The sequence below is a fragment of the Lucilia sericata genome, unplaced genomic scaffold, assembly GCF_015586225.1.
Source record: "Lucilia sericata isolate MDLA Ls3-8-SP2 unplaced genomic scaffold, ASM1558622v1 Contig000126F_arrow, whole genome shotgun sequence".
Taxonomy (NCBI): domain Eukaryota; kingdom Metazoa; phylum Arthropoda; class Insecta; order Diptera; family Calliphoridae; genus Lucilia; species Lucilia sericata.
In genome coordinates, this window is record NW_023994158.1 from 606086 (window position 1) to 630078 (window position 23993).

General features: G+C 28.7%; 1 protein-coding gene across 1 annotated transcript in view; it reads right to left on the reverse strand.

The window, feature by feature from the left end:
* Window positions 1-23993, reverse strand: part of LOC119600887 (neural cell adhesion molecule 2) — a gene marked incomplete at its 5' end in the record, with an annotated part of 46945 nt that overhangs the window by 14418 nt on the left and 8534 nt on the right. The window contains 2 exons of the mRNA XM_037951456.1: window positions 119-514; window positions 12509-12738. Coding sequence (XP_037807384.1) covers window positions 119-514; window positions 12509-12738 — 626 coding nt within the window. The remainder of the gene's footprint in view (window positions 1-118; window positions 515-12508; window positions 12739-23993) is intronic.

Here is a 23993-nt window from a genome sequence, read left to right on the forward strand (position 1 = left end):
ATAAGAGGGAAGTGAACTAAAGCAAAAAAATAACTAAAGCATTTTAAAATGTATAACAAATTACTACGAGCAGCAGCAGCAGTGATATTAATAGAGTAAGAAAAACTATGGCACTTACCTCGCTTGAACTGTAGCTTCATAATGTTGATCTGGATCTAAACCGCGTATCATATAGCTCATGCCTTGTGTATAATGATGTGATGTAGGTATGGCGGGTAAGACAACGTCACGCCAGTCATTGCGACCCCAATGTATAACATTACCGGCACCATAGCTGCCATAACCGCCACTGTTGCCCATGCCGTTCATGCTGCTAATGCCACCTAAACGATAATTGTGCGCATTCACACCCATCATACTACTGCTGCCACCGTACATTTGCAAAACAGACGACGATGACGATGAATGCGAATCAATAGAGTTATCGACCTCTTGTCCTTGTTGCAACCTTCGGAAGGATAATTTGTATTCTTCAATGGGTGTATGAGATTCTACAGTCCAAGAAATATTGTATCTAAAAATAAAAGAAAAATTGTTAAAATAACAAAAACACATGGCATTGTATTAATAAAATGTTATGTTGCAAGTTGCACAAATATTTTAACATTACATTCTTGAATGACAATGTATGTATGCACTATATAGTGTTGTGTGCATGGGTGTACTCTGTCTATTTGTATACATAGTAAATGTTATTTTTGTTTTTCTTCCATTTTGTAGTTTTTAGTTTTATTTAAACTGACTTGAGTGAGTCACATTGCAGCAAATGTTGAATTAATAAAGTTGCCATTACTTTACTCATACCACCCCCAGCCAATGACAATGACTAAGGACACCAAGTACAAGTAAGTAAACTTTGTATATTTTTTTAGTTCGATTTTCTTTAGTGTTTTTGTTTAGAAACGTCTTAGCTTTTTTTTTTTCAACTGAGTTCAGTTACCAGTGAACAATGGACTGGTGGCTGGTTAGAAAACAAAAAATAAATACTGGAAGAACGACGTAATGAAGAAACCATCTAATGCTTTTGTTGTGCTTTACTTTATTGTTAAAGTCATCAAGTGGAAAAAATAAACTGAAAAAATATCTATTGAAGTTAAGAGGGTTGGTATTAATGGTTTAGCAAATATTTGAAATATGAAAAAAAGAATCAATGTTTAAATTTCTGCTTAATTGATGGCATTGCAGAAATTTAAGTTTTATTTCTTTAGAATTTTAACATTTGCTTGTATACTTTTGAATATTTGTAATTAAAAATATGTATATTATGTATTTACATATGTATGTACGTACGTACACTTCTAGGAAGGTATGAGTGATATGTATCTCAGTTAGTATTCATTATTACTCATACGTTTTTGAGTAATTTGTAGAATAAATAATTAATACATAACTATTTTCACTACGTAAGTATATGTAATTTGTGTTTTTGAACTAACAATGTTGTTATTATAGAATATGTGAATTATTAATGCATCTTAATTGAAGTACATATGTCTCAATTACTTTCATAATAATAGAAGAGTATTTAACTATGCGGTGAATCAGATTTCTTAGCAAAAATCACTAATTTGAATTTAAACCCTCTACCAATGTACGTACATATGTATGTATGTGCGCCTTATATGGTAACTGGGGTCAATTAAAAGGATTTTAAATGAAAAATTATTAAGATTCTAATATTCTTTTAGAAATAAATCACTGTTGAATTTTAATTTAATTTACTGACAATAAACAGATTTTCTTTTAGCAGAGTAATATGTCGAATTTGAATGCTGTACTAGTGTTATAGACGTTAAAGCCATTTTCTAACTTGATATGAAAAGTTGATAGTCTAGGGTCTAATAAAAATCATAAAATTCAGTTTTAGATTTATAAACGTTAAAACATTTTCTGAAGGAGAACTAATATTGGGGATAGGATCGAATATGGCCCAATATTCACCATAGATTGTAATAAAATTTATAGATACATCACAATTTCTACAGCTCATGAGTGGTCAACTCTACATAAGAATAATTTGTTAAGAAAAAAACTTTTCTAAACTTAATGAGGACTAAATTATTGGCCGTGCTCTACCGAATTAAGAATATAAATTATTCAAAAGAAATCATATCTTTAATTCAGTTATGAGATTTAAAGTGATTTTAGGAAGTTTTTTAAGTAACTAATGAGTGTTAAAGTAATTTTCTGAAGTGGTCTTAGATGGGGGGGTAGGATCAGTTATCGATCCATTTTCATCGAAGTCGGTAGGAAGATTTTAGTTCCCATAAAACTTGTTTATGTTGAATTTCTTCTACTGGTATTTTTATGCCAGTAATGCACGTTAAAGTCATTTCCTGAAGGGGCCCTTATATGGGGGTTAGGGTCAATTATGAACCGATCCTCCTAAAATTTTGTAGAAAGATTTTTGATAAATATTGTTCATGTCGAATTTCATCGCTGTACTCGCTATTTTATGCTAGTGACGAGCATTAAAATCATTTTCTGAAGGATAAATCATTTTCTGAAAGGGCTTTATATGGGGTGAATTATGGATCGATCCACTTAGAATTTGGTAGAGAGCTAGCAAACTTACTTGTATTGAATTCCATAGCTATACGCGTATTTTTAAGTCAATAATGAGCGCTAAAGTAATTTTCTGAAGGGACCTTATATGTATGGGGGGTATAGCCAACTATGGGACGATTCTTATAAAAGTTTGCAGAGAGGTGTTGGCTTCTTTATGTCAAATTTCATCGTTATACTCGTATTTTTTAGCCAGTAATGATCGTTAAAGTAATTTTCTCAAGGGGACCTTGTATGAGGGGTAGAGTCAATTATAGACCCAATCCTAATAAAATTTGGAAGAGAGATTTTGGCTGATATGAAACTTATTTATGTAGAATTTCATCGCCATACACCTATTTTTAAAACAGTAATATCAGTTAAAGCTATTTTTGGGGGACCACTTGTAATGGGGCTATCCGAAAACGTGGACCGACATTGCCCATTTTCAATATAGATCAAACCTTACATATAGGGAATATTTATGGAAAATTTAAACCCTCTTCCTCTTTCCGTTCGGCCTCTATCGTGCTTTCAACAGACAGACTCTTAGAATTTAATAAGGATCCAGAATATATACTCTTGTGGGTCTATGAACATTATTTCGATGTGTTAAAGAACGGAATGACAAAAACAATATACCCCTCATCTTTTTTGATGGTGGGTATAAAAATATAAAGTTTTGAAAAATACTAAGAATTTCATTGTCGTCTTGTTTGTGTATGTATTCTACACCAGACCGAAAATTCTCCTTTCATTTACATTTTATTTGCTAGATAATAAAAACTTAATCTATTAACTAGTTTTTATCCTTATATTATAAATAAACTAAAATTTTTTTTCATCTTCATATTATATATAATCAACATGTCAATATAAAATCTCTATAAAATTAACAAATATTGTAATATAACTAAAGTTTAGTGTTGTCTTTGATAGTTTTTGTTCGCATACATACATACATATAAAAAATGTCTATAAAATTCATTAGAATTTTTCAAAAAGAAAAATAAAATAAAAATAGAAAAAGTTTTATTATGACATAAAAGCGATTATTAACAATTGATGATAAACTCATCTAAATAGAAATGTAATACACTTATGAATGGCAAATGTATAAATACATATTTCTTTATAATAATAATGACAAAAAGAGAAACTGATTGTGTTTCTATTTTTTTAGTATAGAAGGAAAAAGGAAATATGGCGCCGTTGATGTGTAGTTGAAAATTGACAATAAAAATGACGTCTAAGTAAAATTATATGTTTGTGTGGATGATTGCGTCTATGTATTTGTAAGTATTAAGTATCTTTTTAAAGCCATTTAGCTTCCGGTTAACAATAAAAAGTATTCTTTTCCGTAGTTTTTTTTTTCTAGCTTCTTCTTAAAACTTCTTCAAAGGATAAGACATTGTTAAGAGTTAAAAAAAGTAAGTAAAAATATTTTTTCTTTTAACAATTTCTTCATCTTAAATTACTTGTATTTACTATTACTTGTAGTTATTGTTGCGTCGTAGCTATTACATAATGTTTTTTGTTATAAAATGGAGATAGAAAAATTAAACTGCAGTCTAGGGTTCAAGAGTTAGTACACTGTATGAAAATAATAATGTTGTCAACAGTTATTTATTAATTTTTACTTCTACTCTTTTCAATTATTATTATTATTATTATTAACAACAAAAAAAGGATAACAAAGGAAACTTTTATTACTTAAATTGCACTTACAGTTAAACAACAAAAAATATATACTAAGATTTTTAATTTTTTAAGTTATATTTCTTTTACTAGTGTTTGGATTTAAACGATTTTTCTAGATTTTCAAATTAATTTCGTTTCTTAAAGAAATTTAAAAATTTTTCATTTTTTTGTTTTATTAATATACGGTGGAGTAAGTTAAGGAAAACATTTTCATTGAGACAATACGTAAATATACATATGTTATATTCTTAATGATGCATTAATAGCAAAAATTTAACTTAGTTTCTAGGTAAATATATATAACAAATTTAAAACGACTTAAATTTTTTTCCAAAATTTTGCAAATATTATCCCACTGTAATGATTCTGCTGCAATAATGGGTATTGTCAACTTGAGTTTCATTCAATCTTTTGTTAGTCGTGCTTATAGTTTTGCCATCAATTGTTGTTTTTGCAACATTCATTCATACGTTCACATGTCTGCGATATTGTTTTTTTTTTTTTTTTCTTCAATTTTTGTCTCACTTATTTTCAAGAACTAATCCAATTTAAAATTTTATTTGTCAAGTATGTTAGTAGAAAGTATTATGTATGTGTCTATCTGTGAAAAACTCATATATATGCGTAAGCTTGAGGCATTCGGATTCACTTGAAAGTATTAATAGTTATAAAAGAAAAAGTAAATAAAGAAAAATTGGAAAAAAACACACACACTAAAATGTTTTCAAGACAATTTTGTTTGCTTAGAAAATGTTCATTGTCCTGCAGGGTATTCTTAAAATATTTAAGTTTTTTCGTATTCTTTTAGTGATTTAGTCGTAAGTGTTCAAAAAAAAAAAAAAAAAAAAAAAATCAACAATTTGAAAGTTTATTTAAAAATTTAGTTTTATTTATTGTTGTTTTTGTATAGAAAACAATAAGTATTTACACAAAAGTAAATGTTGCTTAAGATTTCTCTGTTCGAATGTTTGTTTTCGTTTAAAATTTTTATAGTTGTATTATTATGTTCAATTATTTGCTTTAATTGCTTGAAAATATTTTGAAAAATCACATAAAATCTAATAGCTACTATTAAAAAAATATAAAATACTATTTATTTAATTGCATAAACTATAGATGATTTGTTTACTTTTGGAGCCATTTGCTTATTAAAGGACATGTTTGTTCTTCTGCAACTGAGATGAATACATAAACGAATGATTTGATTCTGTTAATTTATATCTGCAAGATTTATGTGCCGTGTCCATCAGACTTTAAACAAAAATATTTATATATTTTATTTAAAGTGATATAACACTTTTCAGCTTTATCTAAACTAATAAAACTGATATGATAAAAGTCTAAATATTAAAATACAGATCGCTGTTAAAATTTTACTTAATTCTCAGTTTGCCACGCTATGATTTTAAAAAAATGTTTGTGAAATTTAAACAAAATACAAAACATAAAATTCGTATCAGATATAAAGACTATCGATATTTAAGATTTTTTTCATTCGGATCATACATGCATTTTTGGCGATAAAGTAATAAAATTTGGTATCAAACCACTGGCCCTCGTCCTAGCTTCAGATCCTATAGACCAAAATGCTTCAGTTACTATTATGTAAGATTTTGTTATATTATCTCCAATAATTTAGTTCAAAGACGACTGAGTCGATTTTTAACCATGAACTGGATGGATTTATAGGTTTTATAAGCTTCAGCACAAATAAACCTTCCCACTATCGATGAGAACCCATGACAACGGTTTACCAATTAAATAGTATAAATTATTGTTTTTATCAAGTTAGACTTGAATAAACAACAATCTATATACAAGATTATGGATCAGTGTCATTAAATGCGAACGAACATTTAACATTTTGTCATTCCGTATGTAACACATAGAAATATTGGTCATAGACCCAAAAAAGTATATATATTCTGGGTCCTTATTAAATTCTAAGACGATCTAGCCATGTCTGTCCGTCTGTCTGTTGAAATTTTTCACAAACATTCCTTACAGGTAAGGTTTGTTTGGTATTGACAATGGATAATATCGGTCCACGTTTTCCCATAGCCCCCATACAAGTGGACCCCCGAAAAACAGCTTTAACTGGTATTATTGTTTTAAAAATACGACTATAGCGATGAAATCCAACATAAATAAGTTTCATATAAGCCAAAATCTCTCTACCAAATTTTAAGAGGATCGGTCCAAAATTGTCCCTACCCCCATATAAGGTCCCTTCATAAAATTACTTTAACGCTCATTACTGGCTCAAAAATGCGAGTACAGCGGTACATTCGACATTAACAAGTTTTGTACGAGCCAAATACTCTCTATAAAATTTTATGAGGATCGGTCCATAATTGACCCTACTCCCCATATAAGGTCCCTTCAGAAAATTATTTTAAAGCTTATTACTGCCACAAAATAGCAATTTAACATGTAAAATGATCGTTTGAATTTAGTGAAACTGATATTCAAATAACTTATACGTAATTCACATGTTATTATGTGCAGTCAGTGAAATGTAGGTAGCTGTAGCTTTTTTTCTGAAATATCTACAGTCTAATGAACAAACACACACATATTTCATAATTTAAACAAGTTATATTTATTCGCCCACATACAATACAACATTACCACCTTTTTAATATGATCATGAGCGTTATACAATTCTATTAGATTGTACTCGTGCTTATTTTCAATTCCCTTGTATTGTAGAAGAATATTAAAAAGAAAAAAACATATGGATGAATGAATATCAGTGATGTCTGTTCCATACCCTTGCAACACTTGGCATGGTTTATAATGAAATTGTCTGTCTGTCTGTCTGTCTGTCTGTCGTTTTCTGTTGTTGTGCCATTGTTTGCACAAGAAGAATGATATAAAGTATAAAATTACGTTGGCTTTTTTCGGTTGAATGCATGAAGTATACTATTGGTAAAATTGGTAGTTGATTATATACATGTATAAGTAAAGATGTTAAAGACAAGTTAACAATACATTTGCACAGACAGACTCTCATACCTATACATATTTATGTATGTATGAGTTCTACGAGTACGTACGTTAATATTATTGTTATTATTTTCAATGCAGCATCTTTATTTGGTGATATGTTTCCACTGTATATTATTTTTAGTGCTATGGTAGTTATCGCTACTACAAGTTATCACATATTTTTTGCTGCCAACAACACTGTTAGGTTGGTATTACTTTTTTCATTTGGCTAAAGATATTTTATCGTAATGTTAGTTAAATCTCTTAAGGGTATCTTATACATATTTTTGCTTATTTCTTCTATATGCCATTGTTATTATTTTGTTAAAAAATAAAGGCAAAAGGTAGTAGCAACCTGTTAAAATCAGGTACATGATTAAAATTGTTATTGAATTTGAAAAGATTTTTTCCAATATTTTCTTTAACAAATTAAAGAAATTTTTATGATTTGAATACTTTTGGGAAGAGCGTTAATTTGAGGGCACAATTACGGTCAAAAAGTAAACAATAATGTTAAATTTTCATTTTTAGTCCTTCTTAAAGGAAAGTTTTATTAAATATTGTTCTATAACCAATTAGATGTTAGTAGTTTTATTTATTTTTCTCTTCTTTATTCTTATTGAGTGCCGCGGGAAAAATATTGCATTATAAAAAACTTTTCCATATTCAATACAGTTCATTGACTGCAGTATTTTTCCACTTGAATATTATTTCATTTATTCGCAAGCAACTAGTAATATTAGTTATACATATTGCCGTTTTTATTTTTTTAACTTTTCAGAGTAAAAAATAAAATTTGGTTTCATAAAAAAATTTTCAAAACGTTTTTTTGCAAATATAAGGTGAGTTCAGTTTGGTTGGTTGTTGATTTTATTTGAAGTTTGAAAATAAATATAAAACTTTCCTTTAAAGGTTTTAATTTGTGTGAAATTCTTTTTTAAACATTTTGGTAAGTACATTAGATTTAAAAGTTTGAGTGGAATGTTAATAGAAAATCATAAAATATTTTTATATTTAAATATTTTATATTTATTTAGATGAAATATTGATGTTAGTGTTTATAAAAAACCGACTTTTGGAAAAACCGGTTTTTCGGTTAACCGAAAATTGACCATTTCTAAAAAAACGGTTTGTCGGTTAACCGAGTACAAAAAAACCGGTTAACCAAAAATGTTTGGAAATCTTTAAAATATTATAATATTTAGTTGAAAAATTTCATTTTGCGAAATATTATGAATTACTTAATAAGATATTTGCACTTTTTTGTATAAATATGTACATTAATATATCATAAGAAAGCAAACTTATACAGATCTGAAGTTATTATTGATTCGTCAGGTATATGGAAGTTGCCATAGGAGGAATAAATTGACCTTTGAATATATAATGCATCTATATCAATAAAAAATTTTATGTCCAACACTAGTATAAATATTGTTCAGGCTCGCGATGATTCATCGGGAACGGAAGTAGACGACGACTGTCTCGACATAGACATTGAGCCACTGCTTTAATTGTGATCACCCTCCGCTCACTACGCCTGTGGTTGTTCAAATTACTGTGAATGACACTTAGGAATATTGACAGGTGTCAGTACTTACTTCCTGATAATCAACCTAAGCGCCATTACAGTTTGTGAAAAACCCCAGCAGCATAAATTCTCGGACAGCGACAATTACCCTTATGTTTCGATAAATAAAATCCGTTTTGAGAACGTTTGACAAACTTCTCGATTTTTGTTATACTCACGCAGTAAACAAGGAAGTGCATCTTATAATCAACGTTATTTATTCGTTTTAATAAGTAACAAATTTCTTCATATAATGGTTGGAATTTGTTTAAATACTTAATTTTTTATTGGTTTAAATGCCAACTTTTTACTAATTTCCTGATTGTCTGAAATTGTAAATCTCCATTTTATATGCATAGTATATGTTTAACATTTCCTAACATTTGTTTAACAATCTCAACTATCCAAAATTTTTAAAAATCACAATAAAAAATCAAAGAAAACATACAATTTTGTACTAAAAATTAGATTTTTTTGAAATCGGTTAAGCGAGACTTAAAAACCGGATAACCCGGTTAACCGAAAACCAATGTTTTAAAAAAACCGGTTTGCGAAAAACCGAAATATGCAATAAAAACCGGTTCTTCGGTTAACCGGTTTATAAACACTAATTGATGTTATTAATTTAAGAAAATTAATGTAATAATTAAAACAATACTTTCAATAAAGGATATCATTTATAAACAAGTTAGAGTGCTATATTCGGCTGTGCCTTATCTTAAATACCCTCCTGAGATCTGCTATATTATATTTGTATGTAAAAAATTTTGTGTTGATACCGATATATTTAAAGGAGTTATTAACGATAAACTAATTTCCGGGAATATACACTTAAGAATTGGGAAAAAACGTTATTTTTTTCGAGGTACTTTTTACTCATAGCTTTTTACGTCGTAAAGCGATTTTACTGATTTTCAATACCAAAATTATTGGGTAATAAAGAATGTTTTGGGTGAATTTGGTTGATTTCCTTTGCTTCGTTTTAACGTGACCGTGTTTTACACAGACAGAAAGACAGCCAGACAGACGGACAGACGGACATAGCTATATCGACTCAGAATTTCAAGGAGGATAAGGATTAATAATATATGTACTTTGATGGGTGTCAGATGAATATTTCTGGGTGTTACACACGGAATGACAAAGTTATATATACCCTCTATCACCACTGATGTTGGTGGAGGGTATAAAAAGTATAAAGTAATTAAATTAAAAATAATCCAAAAAAGAAATTTTTTAGAAATTTATCGAGGGACTGAAAACATTTTGAGAATTATTATAAAACAAATCGAAAATCGAGAGCCAAGAAAATTTTAATTAAACGCGTACTGTTCGCTTCACTATATAGTAAGTACATTATATTTGAAGATGGTTCAGATTCTAGATTCTAGAAATGCTCTGCCCTAGTATTTGTATGTATGTATGTATGTATGTATGTATGTATGTATGTATGTATGTATGTATGTATGTATGTATGTATGTATGTATGTATGTATGTATGTATGTATGTATGTATGTATGTATGTATGTAGTATGTGTATGTATGTATGTAGTAGTATGTATGTATGTATGTATGTATGTATGTATGTATGTATGTATGTATGTAGTATGTATGTATTATGTATGAGTATGTATGTATGTATGTAGTATGTATGTATGTATGTATGTATGTATGTATGTATGTATGTATGTATGTATGTATGTATGTATGTATGTATGTATGTATGTATGTATGTATGTATGTATGTATGTAGGATGTGTATGTATGTATGTATGTATGTATGTAGTATGTATGTATGTATGTATGTATGTAGTAGTATGTATGTATGTATGTATGTATGTAGTATGTATGTATGTTGTATGTATGTATGTATATGTATGTATGTATGTATGTATGTAGGTATGTATGTATGTATGTATGTATGTATGTATGTATGTATGTATGTATGTATGTATGTATGTATGTATGTATGTATGTATGTATGTATGTAGTATGTATGTATGTATGTATGTATGTATGTATGTATGTATGTATGTATGTAGTGTATGTATGTATGTAGTATGTATGTATGTATGTATGTATGTATGTAGTATGTATGTATGTATGTATGTATGAGGTATGTATGTATGTATGTATGTATGTATGTATGTATGTAGTATGTATGTATGTATGTATGTATGTATGTATGTATGTATGTATGTATGTCTGTTGCCATCATAAGCATCTATAAGCATAAGAGTGATAAAATTTGTTGCTAATTAAGTACTTTATTTTAAATACGTCATAAATGTATGTTGAGAAAACCAAAACAAGCTCAAAAATTAGAAAATTTTGATTATCTTAATGATGTACACTTACATACACATGTATATGTTAGAAAATAGAGATTTATGTTCATACATATGTGGTATATGTATATACATTAGGGTGGGCCCCAAAATGGAAGTTGCTGATGTTCCCACCGAAAATGATAATTTAGTTCATTCTAAGATACCCTTTCTCTAAAATTTTATCCTGATGTCTATGTTTGCCGAGCTGGATCAAAGGATAAAAAGGTCCTTTTTTAAGATTATTATGATTTTTTTTCACATTTCTGGCAAATAAACCATACGCAAATTTAGTATCATATGAAAGGTCTTTGGGAGACGATATCAATGACATAACACAAATTTGCATACAACTCCAAAATTATTGCAAATGTCGTATTTTTTCGGTAAATTTTTAAGTTTTTAAAAATTTTACGTAGAACTATTTAATGTAATTAATTGAAATTATTACATTATAACCTCATACAATTCTACCGAAATGTTTTTTTTTTTTGTTTTTCGAAATTCGTTATATTTTGTTTTAATATTTTAAATTCTATTTTGTCCCAGGTTTTTCGCTAGCTATGTTTATCCAACGTACATAATATGTACATCAGCATACGCGTAATTTCATAATCTTTACAATGGTATATAACACTTTATGGTTTCATTCTATTATCAATCAAATTTTTCAATTCAACTAAAATATTAATACAATTTATCCCAAACATCTACTTATTTATTATGTTTGCTTTGTAAATAACGATTTCTATATTGCTGTTTACATTATTTCGCGATGTTTGAAAATTTAACGAAAAATTTGAAAATTTCGATTTAGATTTACTGTTACACAAAAATTACTGATATGATATTGAAAGCGTCTCTCAAGGACCTTTCTTATAAAACCAAAATTTTAGAACTTTCCTCTGGAAAAAGTATGAAAAAATCATAAAAACCTCAAAAAAGGACCTTTTTATACTTTGATCTAGCTCGCCAAATATGGACCCCAGGACAAACATTTTGAGAAACGCTATCTTATAATCAATTATACTTTAATTATATTTTTCCTCCATTCAAACGGGGCCACCATAATATACATATGTATGAATGTATCTGTGTAGAGCATTATTGACATACGATTTTATGTTTACGAAATAAATACAGACATATACATACATTCCGCTTTAATTGGTAAGGAATTTGTACATTTCACTTTCACACGTACGTACATATACATATATTTACAAATTATAAGTATTGCCATTGCACATACATATTGCCTACATATATGTATGTATATTAGAGTTATGCTGTATTTTATATATGTATGTACTTGTTAATCTCATGGTTTGTTAAATCGCTACAAATATTTCTACCATAACTTGACCTACTTACCTGTCCTTATACTGACTGATTGGTGGTGAATTGAAAACAGCTACATTGGGTTTACCGCTCAACTGTAAAGTTTTACGTGACTTGCCAAGTTGATTTTCAGCAACACACGAATAATTACCAAAATCTTGTGGATGCACTTTTCGTATAATCAACGTATGACGTGAGCCACGATTTTCCATAATATGACGTTCGGTGGTATCCAATTGCATGGTATCCTTAAACCATATAACCTAAATTTCATCATCCAAATCACATGAGTGCAAAATTCGTTGAAAAAAAAAATAAATAAAACAAAAGAATAAGAAAAATTAGAGGTATGTTATGTATGTATAAAAATAATTAGAGATTTGACGTAAACGAAGTACATATAGCAAATTATATAACAGATGTGCTTGGCAAATTTTGTGGTAAACCTATTTGAATATTTTGTTTTTTTTACAAATTTAAAGTAGAAGTACATTTGCGGTTATAAATAATGTCATGATGACAGACGAATGTATTTCAAAGTTTGATATCAAAATAATTTTTAATTAAACCCCATATCTACTTTATGTTATATGGTGAAAATAAGTAACTGAGTTTAAGCTAAGGTGGAATTTTTGTGCCCTACACTATTAAAAAGTAATCTGATTTGAACTAAATACATTTGTATATGTATGTATGAATTACATAGGCCGACGCTGGCGTTTTTCAAATTTCAAGACACGATATCTCAAATCTTAGATGTGATGAAAAATCAGATTCGGATTCATGCGGCTCAATCCTTTAGAAAAGTATACTTTGGTCTCTGGTTTAAAAATTTGTCGGCCTGTAATATGACCATTTACTGTCATTTCCATAAGACCGAAAATGGTCATTTCCGACGTCGCTCCAGTTTATTTTTTTTTTCAAAATATATTTCTTTGATTTCTTTATATTAACAATATTTTGGTTTATATAAAACATGTTTACATAGAATATGACACTTTCCGCATTAAATTCAGTAGGGTGATTTACGTTCGTATAAAATTTTCTTGGTTTTGGCCCGTAATAAACATATTTATGTCAAATTTCATTGCTATACTCGTATTTTTAAGCCAGTAATGAGGGTTAAAGTAATTTTCTGAAGGGGACCTTATAACGGGGGGTAGGGGTATTGACAGATCCATATAAAATTTGGTAGAGAGATTTTGACTTAAGTATGTTGAATTTCATCGCTATATTCTTATTTTTAAGCAAGATATGAGCGTTATAGTCATTTTCTGGGAGATCTTATATGGGGGGTAGGGTCAATTATGGACCGATCCTCATAAAATTTGGTAGGAAGATTTTGGCTCTTATGGAACTAATTAATGTCGAATTTCATCGTTGTACTCGCCCGTTTAAGCTCTTTTTCGGGGGTCCACTTGTATCCGAAATAATGGAAATCGATATTGGCAATTTTCAATACCAAATAAATCTTACCTATAGAGAATATTTGTGGAAAATTTCATCCCTCTAGCTCATTCCGTTCGGACACTATCGTGCTTTCAACAGACAGACGGACTGACATGGCTACATCGTCTTAGAATTTAATAAGGACCCCGAATATATATAATTTTGTGGGTCGATTACCAATATTTGGAATGACAAAATCAATACACCCCCCATATTTTTTGATGGTGGGTATAAAAATAAAGTTGAAAAAATACATACAATTTTACATTAAACTCATTGATTGCAAATTCAATAATATATTTTATCTTATTAAATGATACTATACATATCGCAGTTCACTTAAAGATAAAAATACTAATCAGTACCAGTATCTAAGTACTTTAAAACCACATTTCGATTCAAGATCTCTTAAGCTCATAATAATTAAATTATAATACATTTCAAAACCACCTTAAACTATACCAATTGTCTTAGAATCATTTTCTGAGTCGACTTAGCTATGTTCGTCCGTCCGTCTTGTTATCAAACTACAGGTCGCAATTTTGAAGATAATTCAATGAAATTTGGTTCATGGTCTTCTATTGTCCCAGGGACGAAGACTATTGAAAATTGTTGACCTAGCCCCCATACAACTAAACCCGTCGAATAGGGCTTTAAATTTCATAATTATGTTTAATATATGGGCAATTTCATGTTAAGTGACCCAACTAAAAAAATCGATTTTGACGAAATTTGCACTAAGGTAAGTACTATTGGATAGTAGGTCCGACACAAATTTTCATCGCTCTATCGGTCAAGAACTGCCGGACTTAGAAGGGGTCAAATTTGCACATTTCACCTCTTGGTCTTTCTTTATTCGATCGTTCCAGAGAACTTCTACTGTACCCTAATGCCAAAAAAATAATTACTTTGACCTTTAATCAGAATTTGATTAAATTATCTCGAAGACTACTATATGTACTTGATATGTTGTGATTTTCTAGCTTTCTACTAGAAATATGTAGAGTAAACAAATACCAGCACAAATAGTTATTGTTTACTTTATGACAACGCTGTCAGCATATACAAACCTGATTTTGATGAAATTTTCCCCCCCCAAAAAAAGGAAACAATAAAAATTCAAACATATTACATTTAGGGAATTTGAGGCGAAACATTATGACATTTAAAAAAAAAAAACGAAACAAATAATGAAATTAAGATAACATGTGACACATGTTATAAAATGTAAGATATTTTTTTTACAAATTTAATTCAAGGATGAACGAAACATCAACAATTTATTTGTATAGTCGTTTTCGTTAATAGAATAGGACATACAAGGATTAATAATAAACAAAAAAAGAGCAACAGCAGCAGGTGTACAATTTTTTTTTTTTTTTTAACCAAAAAGGAGGAAAACATTAAATAAAATAACGACAAAACAAATATATACAAATGTATAGAAAATAAACAAATAAAGAGAAAAATAAATTGTGGCAAACGGATTTGCAAACAAAAAAGACACAACACAATAACAACAAAACAAACGTCAAAAAATAAATTTGAAACGCAAATAAAAATAGAATAAATAAAATAGACAATTGAGGCCACAAATGCAGTTGGTTAGTTGGTTGGGCGATTGTGACAAACAAATGTGTAGTCATTGTTTGAGATGTTGGGTGGTATGGTTGTCGGTATGGTGTACAAGTAAGAAGAAAGGTAGTATAGCGTTATTCATATTTAGTTGATTGCCATTTCCAAAAATAATAAAATTCATTTTTTTTTTTTTAGTTTTCAAAGTAAAACAATGTTGTTTTCATCATCATGATTGGCATTGTTATTATCATCATTTGTTGTTGTTATTTTATTAAATATATTTTTAAATTTTTTTGAGTTTTCATTGTTGTCCATGTATGTTTTTGTTTTATGCCATATTTTGTCATGTGTATAAACATCAACCATTTTTAGCAACATGAATGGTCATGTGTGCATAAAACAGGAAACAAAGCGGCAAAAACAAGAGACCGCCATAATCAAACAAAACAAAAAACACATACGGTTATTTTTCAATGTTTGTTTACGTTTTTACGTGACATTTTTCCATCCGAAATGTGTCAAAAAATCCATGTTTTTTTTGTTGACGTTTGCAGTTTTTGGTTATTATTATTTTATTTGTTAGTTTTTTTTTTAAGGGGAAAATAATTTATCACACATACAGAGATAGAAAAATTTATTTTAAGATTTTTTGGTTAAATTTTTATTCATATTTACGCAAAAATATTGTTTATGTTTATGTTTTTTTCACGTTTCATTTTTAACATCACAAAAGGCGTGCCGTTATTGTAGTTGTTGGGAATTTATTAACAAAAGGACAAAATAAATATTTTTATTTTATTTTGTATTTCATGTTAGTGGAGCGTATCGTAGCGTATGTGTTGACATGGCATAAAAGCGTTAATATTATTAATATCCATTGTTATTTTATGATTTTTATTTTTTTTTTTTTTGTTTATATATTTGTTGTTGATTTTTTTTCGTTATATAATATTTTTTATAATTTAACGTTTTTAGTTTGTTATTATTGTTGTTGTTTGCATTTGCATGTTGATTGTTTGTTGATTGTACCAGAAGGACACATGAAAAGATACGAATAGAGATTGAAATGATAGTGTTTGTTAGTAAAATATTATATGTATTGAATTTTATTTAATTATGAAGTTTTTTTTTTTCATTTTCTGTATATAATAAATATTAAAGAAAAACAAATACATTTATGCAAATTTATTAAATTTTATATGGTTGAAATATTATTAATTTTGAAATTTATTATTGTTTTTAAAGACAATTCTATTTTTTAAATTTTGAGATGATTTAAAATAACTGTAACTTCCATATACAGAAATCATGATAAGAAATATTCTTGCAATCGTTTACATATGTAAATGGATATACATATGTCATATGTATAAGGTCTAATTCTCATGAATGTTTTACTTAACTCAATTATTACAACTTGACAATATTAAATAAAATTGGGAAATTTTAATTTCGATTGCTTGTTGTAGATTTTATTTAGTTTTCATTGAATTCTTTTTATATCAATTAAAAACATACTCCCAGATTTATTAAACACGTGTTCAACTTTTAAGTATTTTATATTTTGTTCACCTGTCTATGATATGATTCTGTGATTATAGCATGGAGCGAAAAAAAGCGCTCCTTTGAATTTAGCCCATGATTATGATAGCTTAAGTGGTCTTGAATCAAGATGTGGTTTTAAAATATTTCTAACACTTCGAAATTTTACGTGATATCCATTTTAAATAATCTGAACATGAATCACTGATAATTTTTTGATTTAGTTTATCCTTAAGTGAACTACAAAAAAATCACCCACTTAAATATAGTATAGTTCAACTCATAAAAGTTTATAAGACTTATCAGTATATATACGTCAGCATTTAATAAGTTACAGACAATATACATATGGGCAATTTCATGTCATGTGATCATGTGATGTCACGTGAGAACTGCCGTTGTTAGAGGCGGTCAAATTTGGACATTTTGGTCATATAGGGTTTTATTTAAATGAGTGTAAGGAGTTCAGATAGCTATTTCTTCATTGTTTCCATTTTTTTAGCAATTTTTTTTTCAAAAAAACTTATTTTTTTGCTCAAAAGAAAGCTTAGACCATTTCCTTTAAGGGACTTATAGGATGCGAGTGGGATATCTATAAAAAAATATTTTTTAACTTAAGAATAAGATTTGTTTCCCCTATATTTTATTTTGTTGTATTCTTTTTTTTTTTTTTGCTTAACAGAAAGCTTGGTTTTTGAGTTAAAATATTTATAGCCTATACCACTTTATTGGGTAGGGTATAGGGTTCAGAATCCTGTTCTGAGTCGATTAAGCCATGTCCGTCCGTCTGTCTGTCCGTCTTTCCGTCTGTCTGTCCATGTAAACCTTGTAATCAAACTACAGGTCGCAATTTTGAAGATAATTGGATGAAATTAGAACCATGTTGATATCGGTCCATTATTTCACCTAACCCCCATATAACCGGACCCCCTAAATTGGGATTTGGAGCTCATGATTATGCCAAATATACTAATATCTCTACAAAAATAGACACAACTACGTTTTATAAAAGCGTAAATGATACTGCAAAATTTCGTAATGAGCGGCCTTATTTAACCCTAGTCCCCTTGCAAAGTCCCCCTCTGAAAATGCTTATAAACACTTGTATTTCAATGAAATTCGGTATAATTGACTTTAATGTCAGTAAAAATCGATTTTAAAGGTTGGGTCAATTGACACGAAATTACCCATATATGTATATAGTAATACATACGTATGTATATGTAGAAGTACATATATATACATTGTACATATACGGATAAACTTAATTGAAATTATAAATTAGTTTTCTGTCAAAATTATTTGCAGTATAATAAAACAAATTTTAATTTTTGTCATTATTTTGTTAATGAATTCTACGAGCACTTTGAAAATGTTGACAAGTTAACATTGATAAAGTGTTTTGACGTTGAGTTTGATTGATTTAAATTGTAAATTATAATACGTAAAGTATTTAAATATTTTAATTAATTGATTTGTTATAAAACATAAATACTCTCTGTACATTTGGTATGATTTTATGGAAAATGTTATGATAAATTTAAATTAATTTCAAAATAATTTGGTTTGATATAAGGATTTGAATATGACAACAAAATAAGTATAGAAGTGGTTATGTATACATATACACACATATGTATATTCCTGGTTATTTTTGTATTCATACAAATACATACTATCTAGAGTCTATTTTTACATGATTATTATTTATGTTTTATGCAAGATTGCAAAATATCATTCACTCTTTCATTAAGTTTAGTCATTCAAATAGCTATTCATTAATGTGTATACATTAGGGTGGTAAATAAAATCGATCAAATAATTAAACTGGTTCAGATATAATGAAATGTTTGAAGTTTTTTTTTCATAATTTTGCAGTTAAATCAATGTTTTTTTATAATTCAGAATTGTTTTTTAATTGAGTAGTTGTTCTTCATTTCAGTTTTATAATCAGTTTTTGAGCAAATTATAAAGTTTTGAGCTGATCGGTTTTGGATATTAACTATACTCAGAAATTTTATTAGAATCAAAGAGGAAATATTTTTTTAAATCTACTTAAATCTTAACAGTTAGGTTTTTATGCAAATTATTATCTTTAAAATGCTTAAAATGAAAAAAAAAAAAAAAAAAACAAGTTAAACCCCCTACTGAGTACCATGTTTGTTTCGAAATATATACATTCATACATACATATGTAGACATGTTATGATTCGTACATTTCACATTTATAAATATACATATGAGTATTAGAGTGCTCCCTAAGAGAAATATATTTTAAAAATTTTATGCATTTTATTTATAAAAATACCTACATGTTTTTAAACTTTACAAAGAAAACTGTTTCATGGGACACTCTGTTCCATATATGTACGTATGCATATATATCTACTTGTGCATATCTAAATAATGATATTTGATTTCCAAAGATATTTCTATTTATTTATGATTTTTCGACATCAGACCAAAATACAAATAAATTTTGCACTTTAATTCACAGCTTGAATTAATGAATACATAAATACTTTGCATAAAACACAAATAATTATTAATGACATTTTTTTCTATGTACTTATAGTTAAGTAAATAATTATTCGATTTTTATTAAAACCAAAGTGTAAATTTAAATAAATGTAAATGACTCAATATATAAACACTTGTTTATTTTTAATTATTTAACAGAATATTTAATGGCTCAATTTAAACCGTTCTTAGCATTTAAGAAACAATTATACCCTACACCACTTTAGTGGGGAGGGTATATTGGATTTGTGCTGATGTTTGTAACATACAAAAATATTCGTCCTAGACCCACCTTAAAGTATACCGATCGGCTTAGAATCGTTTTCTGAGTCGATTAAGCTATGTCCGTCCGTCCGTCTGGCTGGCTGGCTGTCCATGTAAACCTTGTGCGCAAGGTACAGGTCACAATTTTCAAGATAATTGGATGAAAGCACACACGCACATTTTATTTGACCCAAGGACGAAGTCTATTGAAAATGGTTAAAATCGGTCCATTATTTCACCTAGCCCCCATACAACAGAACCCCCCGAAAAGGGCTTCTGAGCTCATAATTATGTTAAATATACAGATATATCGATAAAATACGGCACAACTAAGTTTTATAGAAGTCTTGATGACTCTGCCAAATTTCATAAAGATCGGGCCTCATTTGACCCTAGCTCCCATACAAAGTCCCCTTCAGAAAATTACTTGAATGTCCCAAATTAGCTTATAAACACAAATATCGCGATGAAATTCAGCACAATAAAATATTATGTCAATATAAATATATTCACAAAATTTTATCGGGCTTGGTCCATAGTTGCCCCTAGCCCCCATATAAAGCCTCTTTCAGAAAATTAGTTTTTCATCCATAAATTGCTTAAATGTATCGGAACAAGGGAATATTGAAGATAAATGCGATATTATGAAAAATAAATCACATTTAATATTCATAACTGGTGTAGGGTATCATATGGTCGAATGGATGGATGAAATTCGACATGAACATATTTTATAGGAACCTTAATCGCTTTGTAAAATTTTATAAGTATCGGTTCCTAATTGACCCTACCCCCCATATAAGGTCCCGTTCAGAAATGGCTTTAACGCTCATTACTAGCCTAAACTAAAATCGTTCTAGAAAATTTGACGAGGATCGGTCCATAATTGACCAAACCTCCTCCCCAAACAAGGTCCCTCTCAGAAAATGACTTTGATGCTTTTTACTAGCTTAAAAATACAAGTACAGGGACAAAATTAGACAAAAATTTCTATACCAAATTTTAGGGGGATCTGTCCATAATTGATCCTATCGATATGCATATGTATGATGGTAAAATTATACATAGATGTAATAAATGAGAAAATTGTTTTGATAATAACAAAAGTATCGATTCTTAAATATCAAAGTTTATTTTTAAGGAAGCATTCCTTTTCGGCGATGATTTGATGGTGGGTATACAAGATTCGGCACAGCCGAATTGGTTTTCTATTTGCTTTATTTTAGGACCAAAAATTGTATTTATGTTTTGGAAATTTCATATAGTTTTTAAACCTTTAGTTTAATTATAGAGTCAATAAATAATTTTTTACAACTAGATTTGCATTTTGAACCGCAATGCGTTTCTTTGTAAACGTTATTCTCATAAAAAAATTTCGTTTTATTTTAGGAAGATCGGCAACTTCTTTCACCTCTATACAAACAGAACCAACCTAATGTACACATAAATGTACACATGTAAGCGTATAATAAAATACATCTTTTTTTAATTTAAAAACATTTTCTTGTTGCAATATTTTTTCTTTCATTTACTTCATTTATACTGATATGCCTACAAATTTGTATACTCAGATTAAATTCATGAACGTAGGCGGTTTCCGGCAGAATCGTATTTCCGCATGCAATTTGTACATTTGCATTTTTATTTTACTTTATTTTTTTATTATTTGTTCATTTATTTATTTTTTTTTTTTTTGTTGCATTTAATACTGTTTTATTGTGCTAAATGTATACAATTTAACGCCTCTCATTGCAGTTTAACAATCTTTTATGCAATACATTCTATCTCTTTAAACTATATAAAGTAGTTTGTATATTGGTAGAAAATATCGTTCATTTGATATAAGACTGGTATAATTAAAAAATCTGGGTTTTTAACTGAGGCCTACATAAGTCATACTAAAGTCTTTCATATAGATTTATCATATTTTAAATATGTCTATTATTTGTGGTATGAGATAAATTTTTTGTTGTAAACGAAAAAAACCAAAACTCATGTTTTCACAAATATTATATAAATAAAAATTAAATTTGAATTGTGATGAGAAATATATTAAACTGTACTATCTGAATCTGGAATCTTAATTGTACAAATTCCTTGTTTTGTTTAAAAGTTATTTAAAGAAATAGTATAATGTCATTAAACATTCAAAGTCATTTTTTCCCGAAACTACTTTTAGTAAATGAGCGATATGTGTACATTATTCTTAAAATAGGTCAGTTTATTGAATCTTGTGTTGTTTCTTAGCTTTTACTTAAAATCGGGAATGACAAAGAAAACTAAACTGATTTTAATGGTTTCGGAATTTACATAAAGCCTACGTCTTCTTGTTTAACTTTTTGTATGAAAATGATGTGGACTATAATAATTGGGTATAATTGGAAATTATTGAATTCACATAAATTGTTTAGAAAATTTACGATAACAAATTATTTGCTTGTTGAAAAAAAATCTTCAAAAATATGAATTAAATCGTCGATAAAATCTAAATAGTAATGAATTTGTTAGTTTTGGAGAAATTTACACTTCATATTAATAAAAGTTCCCTCAAAATCGGAGAGGACAAGATACAAAACATTTTCGAAAAATTTTTAAATGCCCTTACATATTTTTAAATCCATCAGCAAAAATTCCGTTTGTAACATATCGAAATATTGGTCCTAGACCCACAAGAGTATATATATTTTTGGGTCCTTATTAAATTCTAAGACGATCTAGCCATGTCCTTCTGTCCGTCTGTCTGTCTGTTGAAAGCACGATAGAGACCGAATGGAATATGCTAGAGGGTTGAAATTCTCTATTGGTAAGATTTGTTTGCTGTGCGCAATATCGGCAGTAGCGGTTCACGTTTTCAGATAGCCCCAATACAAGTGGACCTCCAAAACAACATGCATATCTGTTTTAAAAGTACGAGTATAGCGTCGAAATTCAACACAAATAAGTTTCATATGAGCCTAAATCTCCCTACTAAATTTTATGGGGATCGGTACATAATACACCCTACCCCCATATAAGTGTCCTTTCAGAAAATGACTATAACGCTCATTATTGGCTTAAAAATACGTGTACAGTTATGAAATTTGACATAAGAAACTTTTATAGGAACGTAAATCATCCTACAGAATTTCATCGTTAACTGATCCTACCCGCCCATATAAGCCTTCCTTCAGAAAATTACTTTAACGCTAATTACTGGCATAAAAATGCTAGTACAGCGATGATATTCAATTTAAACATGTTTAATATGAACCATGATGAGTAATATCATCCTGATGTTTATAGGGGAACAATCCTTTTACGGAATACGGTTTGATGGTGGGTATATGAGATTCGGTACAGCTGAATATAACATTCTCACTTGTTAAAATTGACTACAATTTCAAATAAATGTTATTAAACGAAATTAATATTTACTGGGAAATGTATATTTCATTCCATAAGCAAACAAAAAGTATAATATTTGTAAACTCGAGTAATTATTGATCTGTTTAAAAACTTTAATGATATTACACAAAACTTTATATACATAGATATTGCGAAAATACTTTGAGTGTACTCTAAACTCTTTCAAAAATAATATTTTTAAAATTTTGTTTACTATTATTTATAATTTTTTCATATTAATTTGATAATTAAAATATTTATTAAATAGTTAATTAGGTCAAATTCAATAATATTGCATAACAGGTGTCTCATAAATTTCAGCGAATTTAAACGTTTAGCAGTGATGCTGACAAAATCTTAGATGTTTTTAAGATTTTTTTAAATTTATTGTCTCTAACTCCATCTTTAACTATTTTTAAACCCACCATCAAAAAATATGGGGGGTATATTGATTTTGTCATAGACCCAGAAAAGTGTATATATTCTGGGTCCTTAGTAATTTCTAAGACAATCTAGCCATGTCTGTCTGTCCTTCCGTCCGTCCGTCTGTCCTTCCGTCCGTCTGTCTGTTGAAAGCACGATAGAGTCCGAAAGGAACGAGATAGAGGATTGGAATTTTCCGCAAATATTCTCTATAGGTAAGGCAATATCGGTTTATGTTTTCGGATATCCCTCATACAAGTGGACCCCCGAAAAACAGCTTTAATGGACATATCTGTTTAAAAATTACGAGTATAGCGATAAAATTCGACATAAATAAGTTTCATATAATCCAAAATTT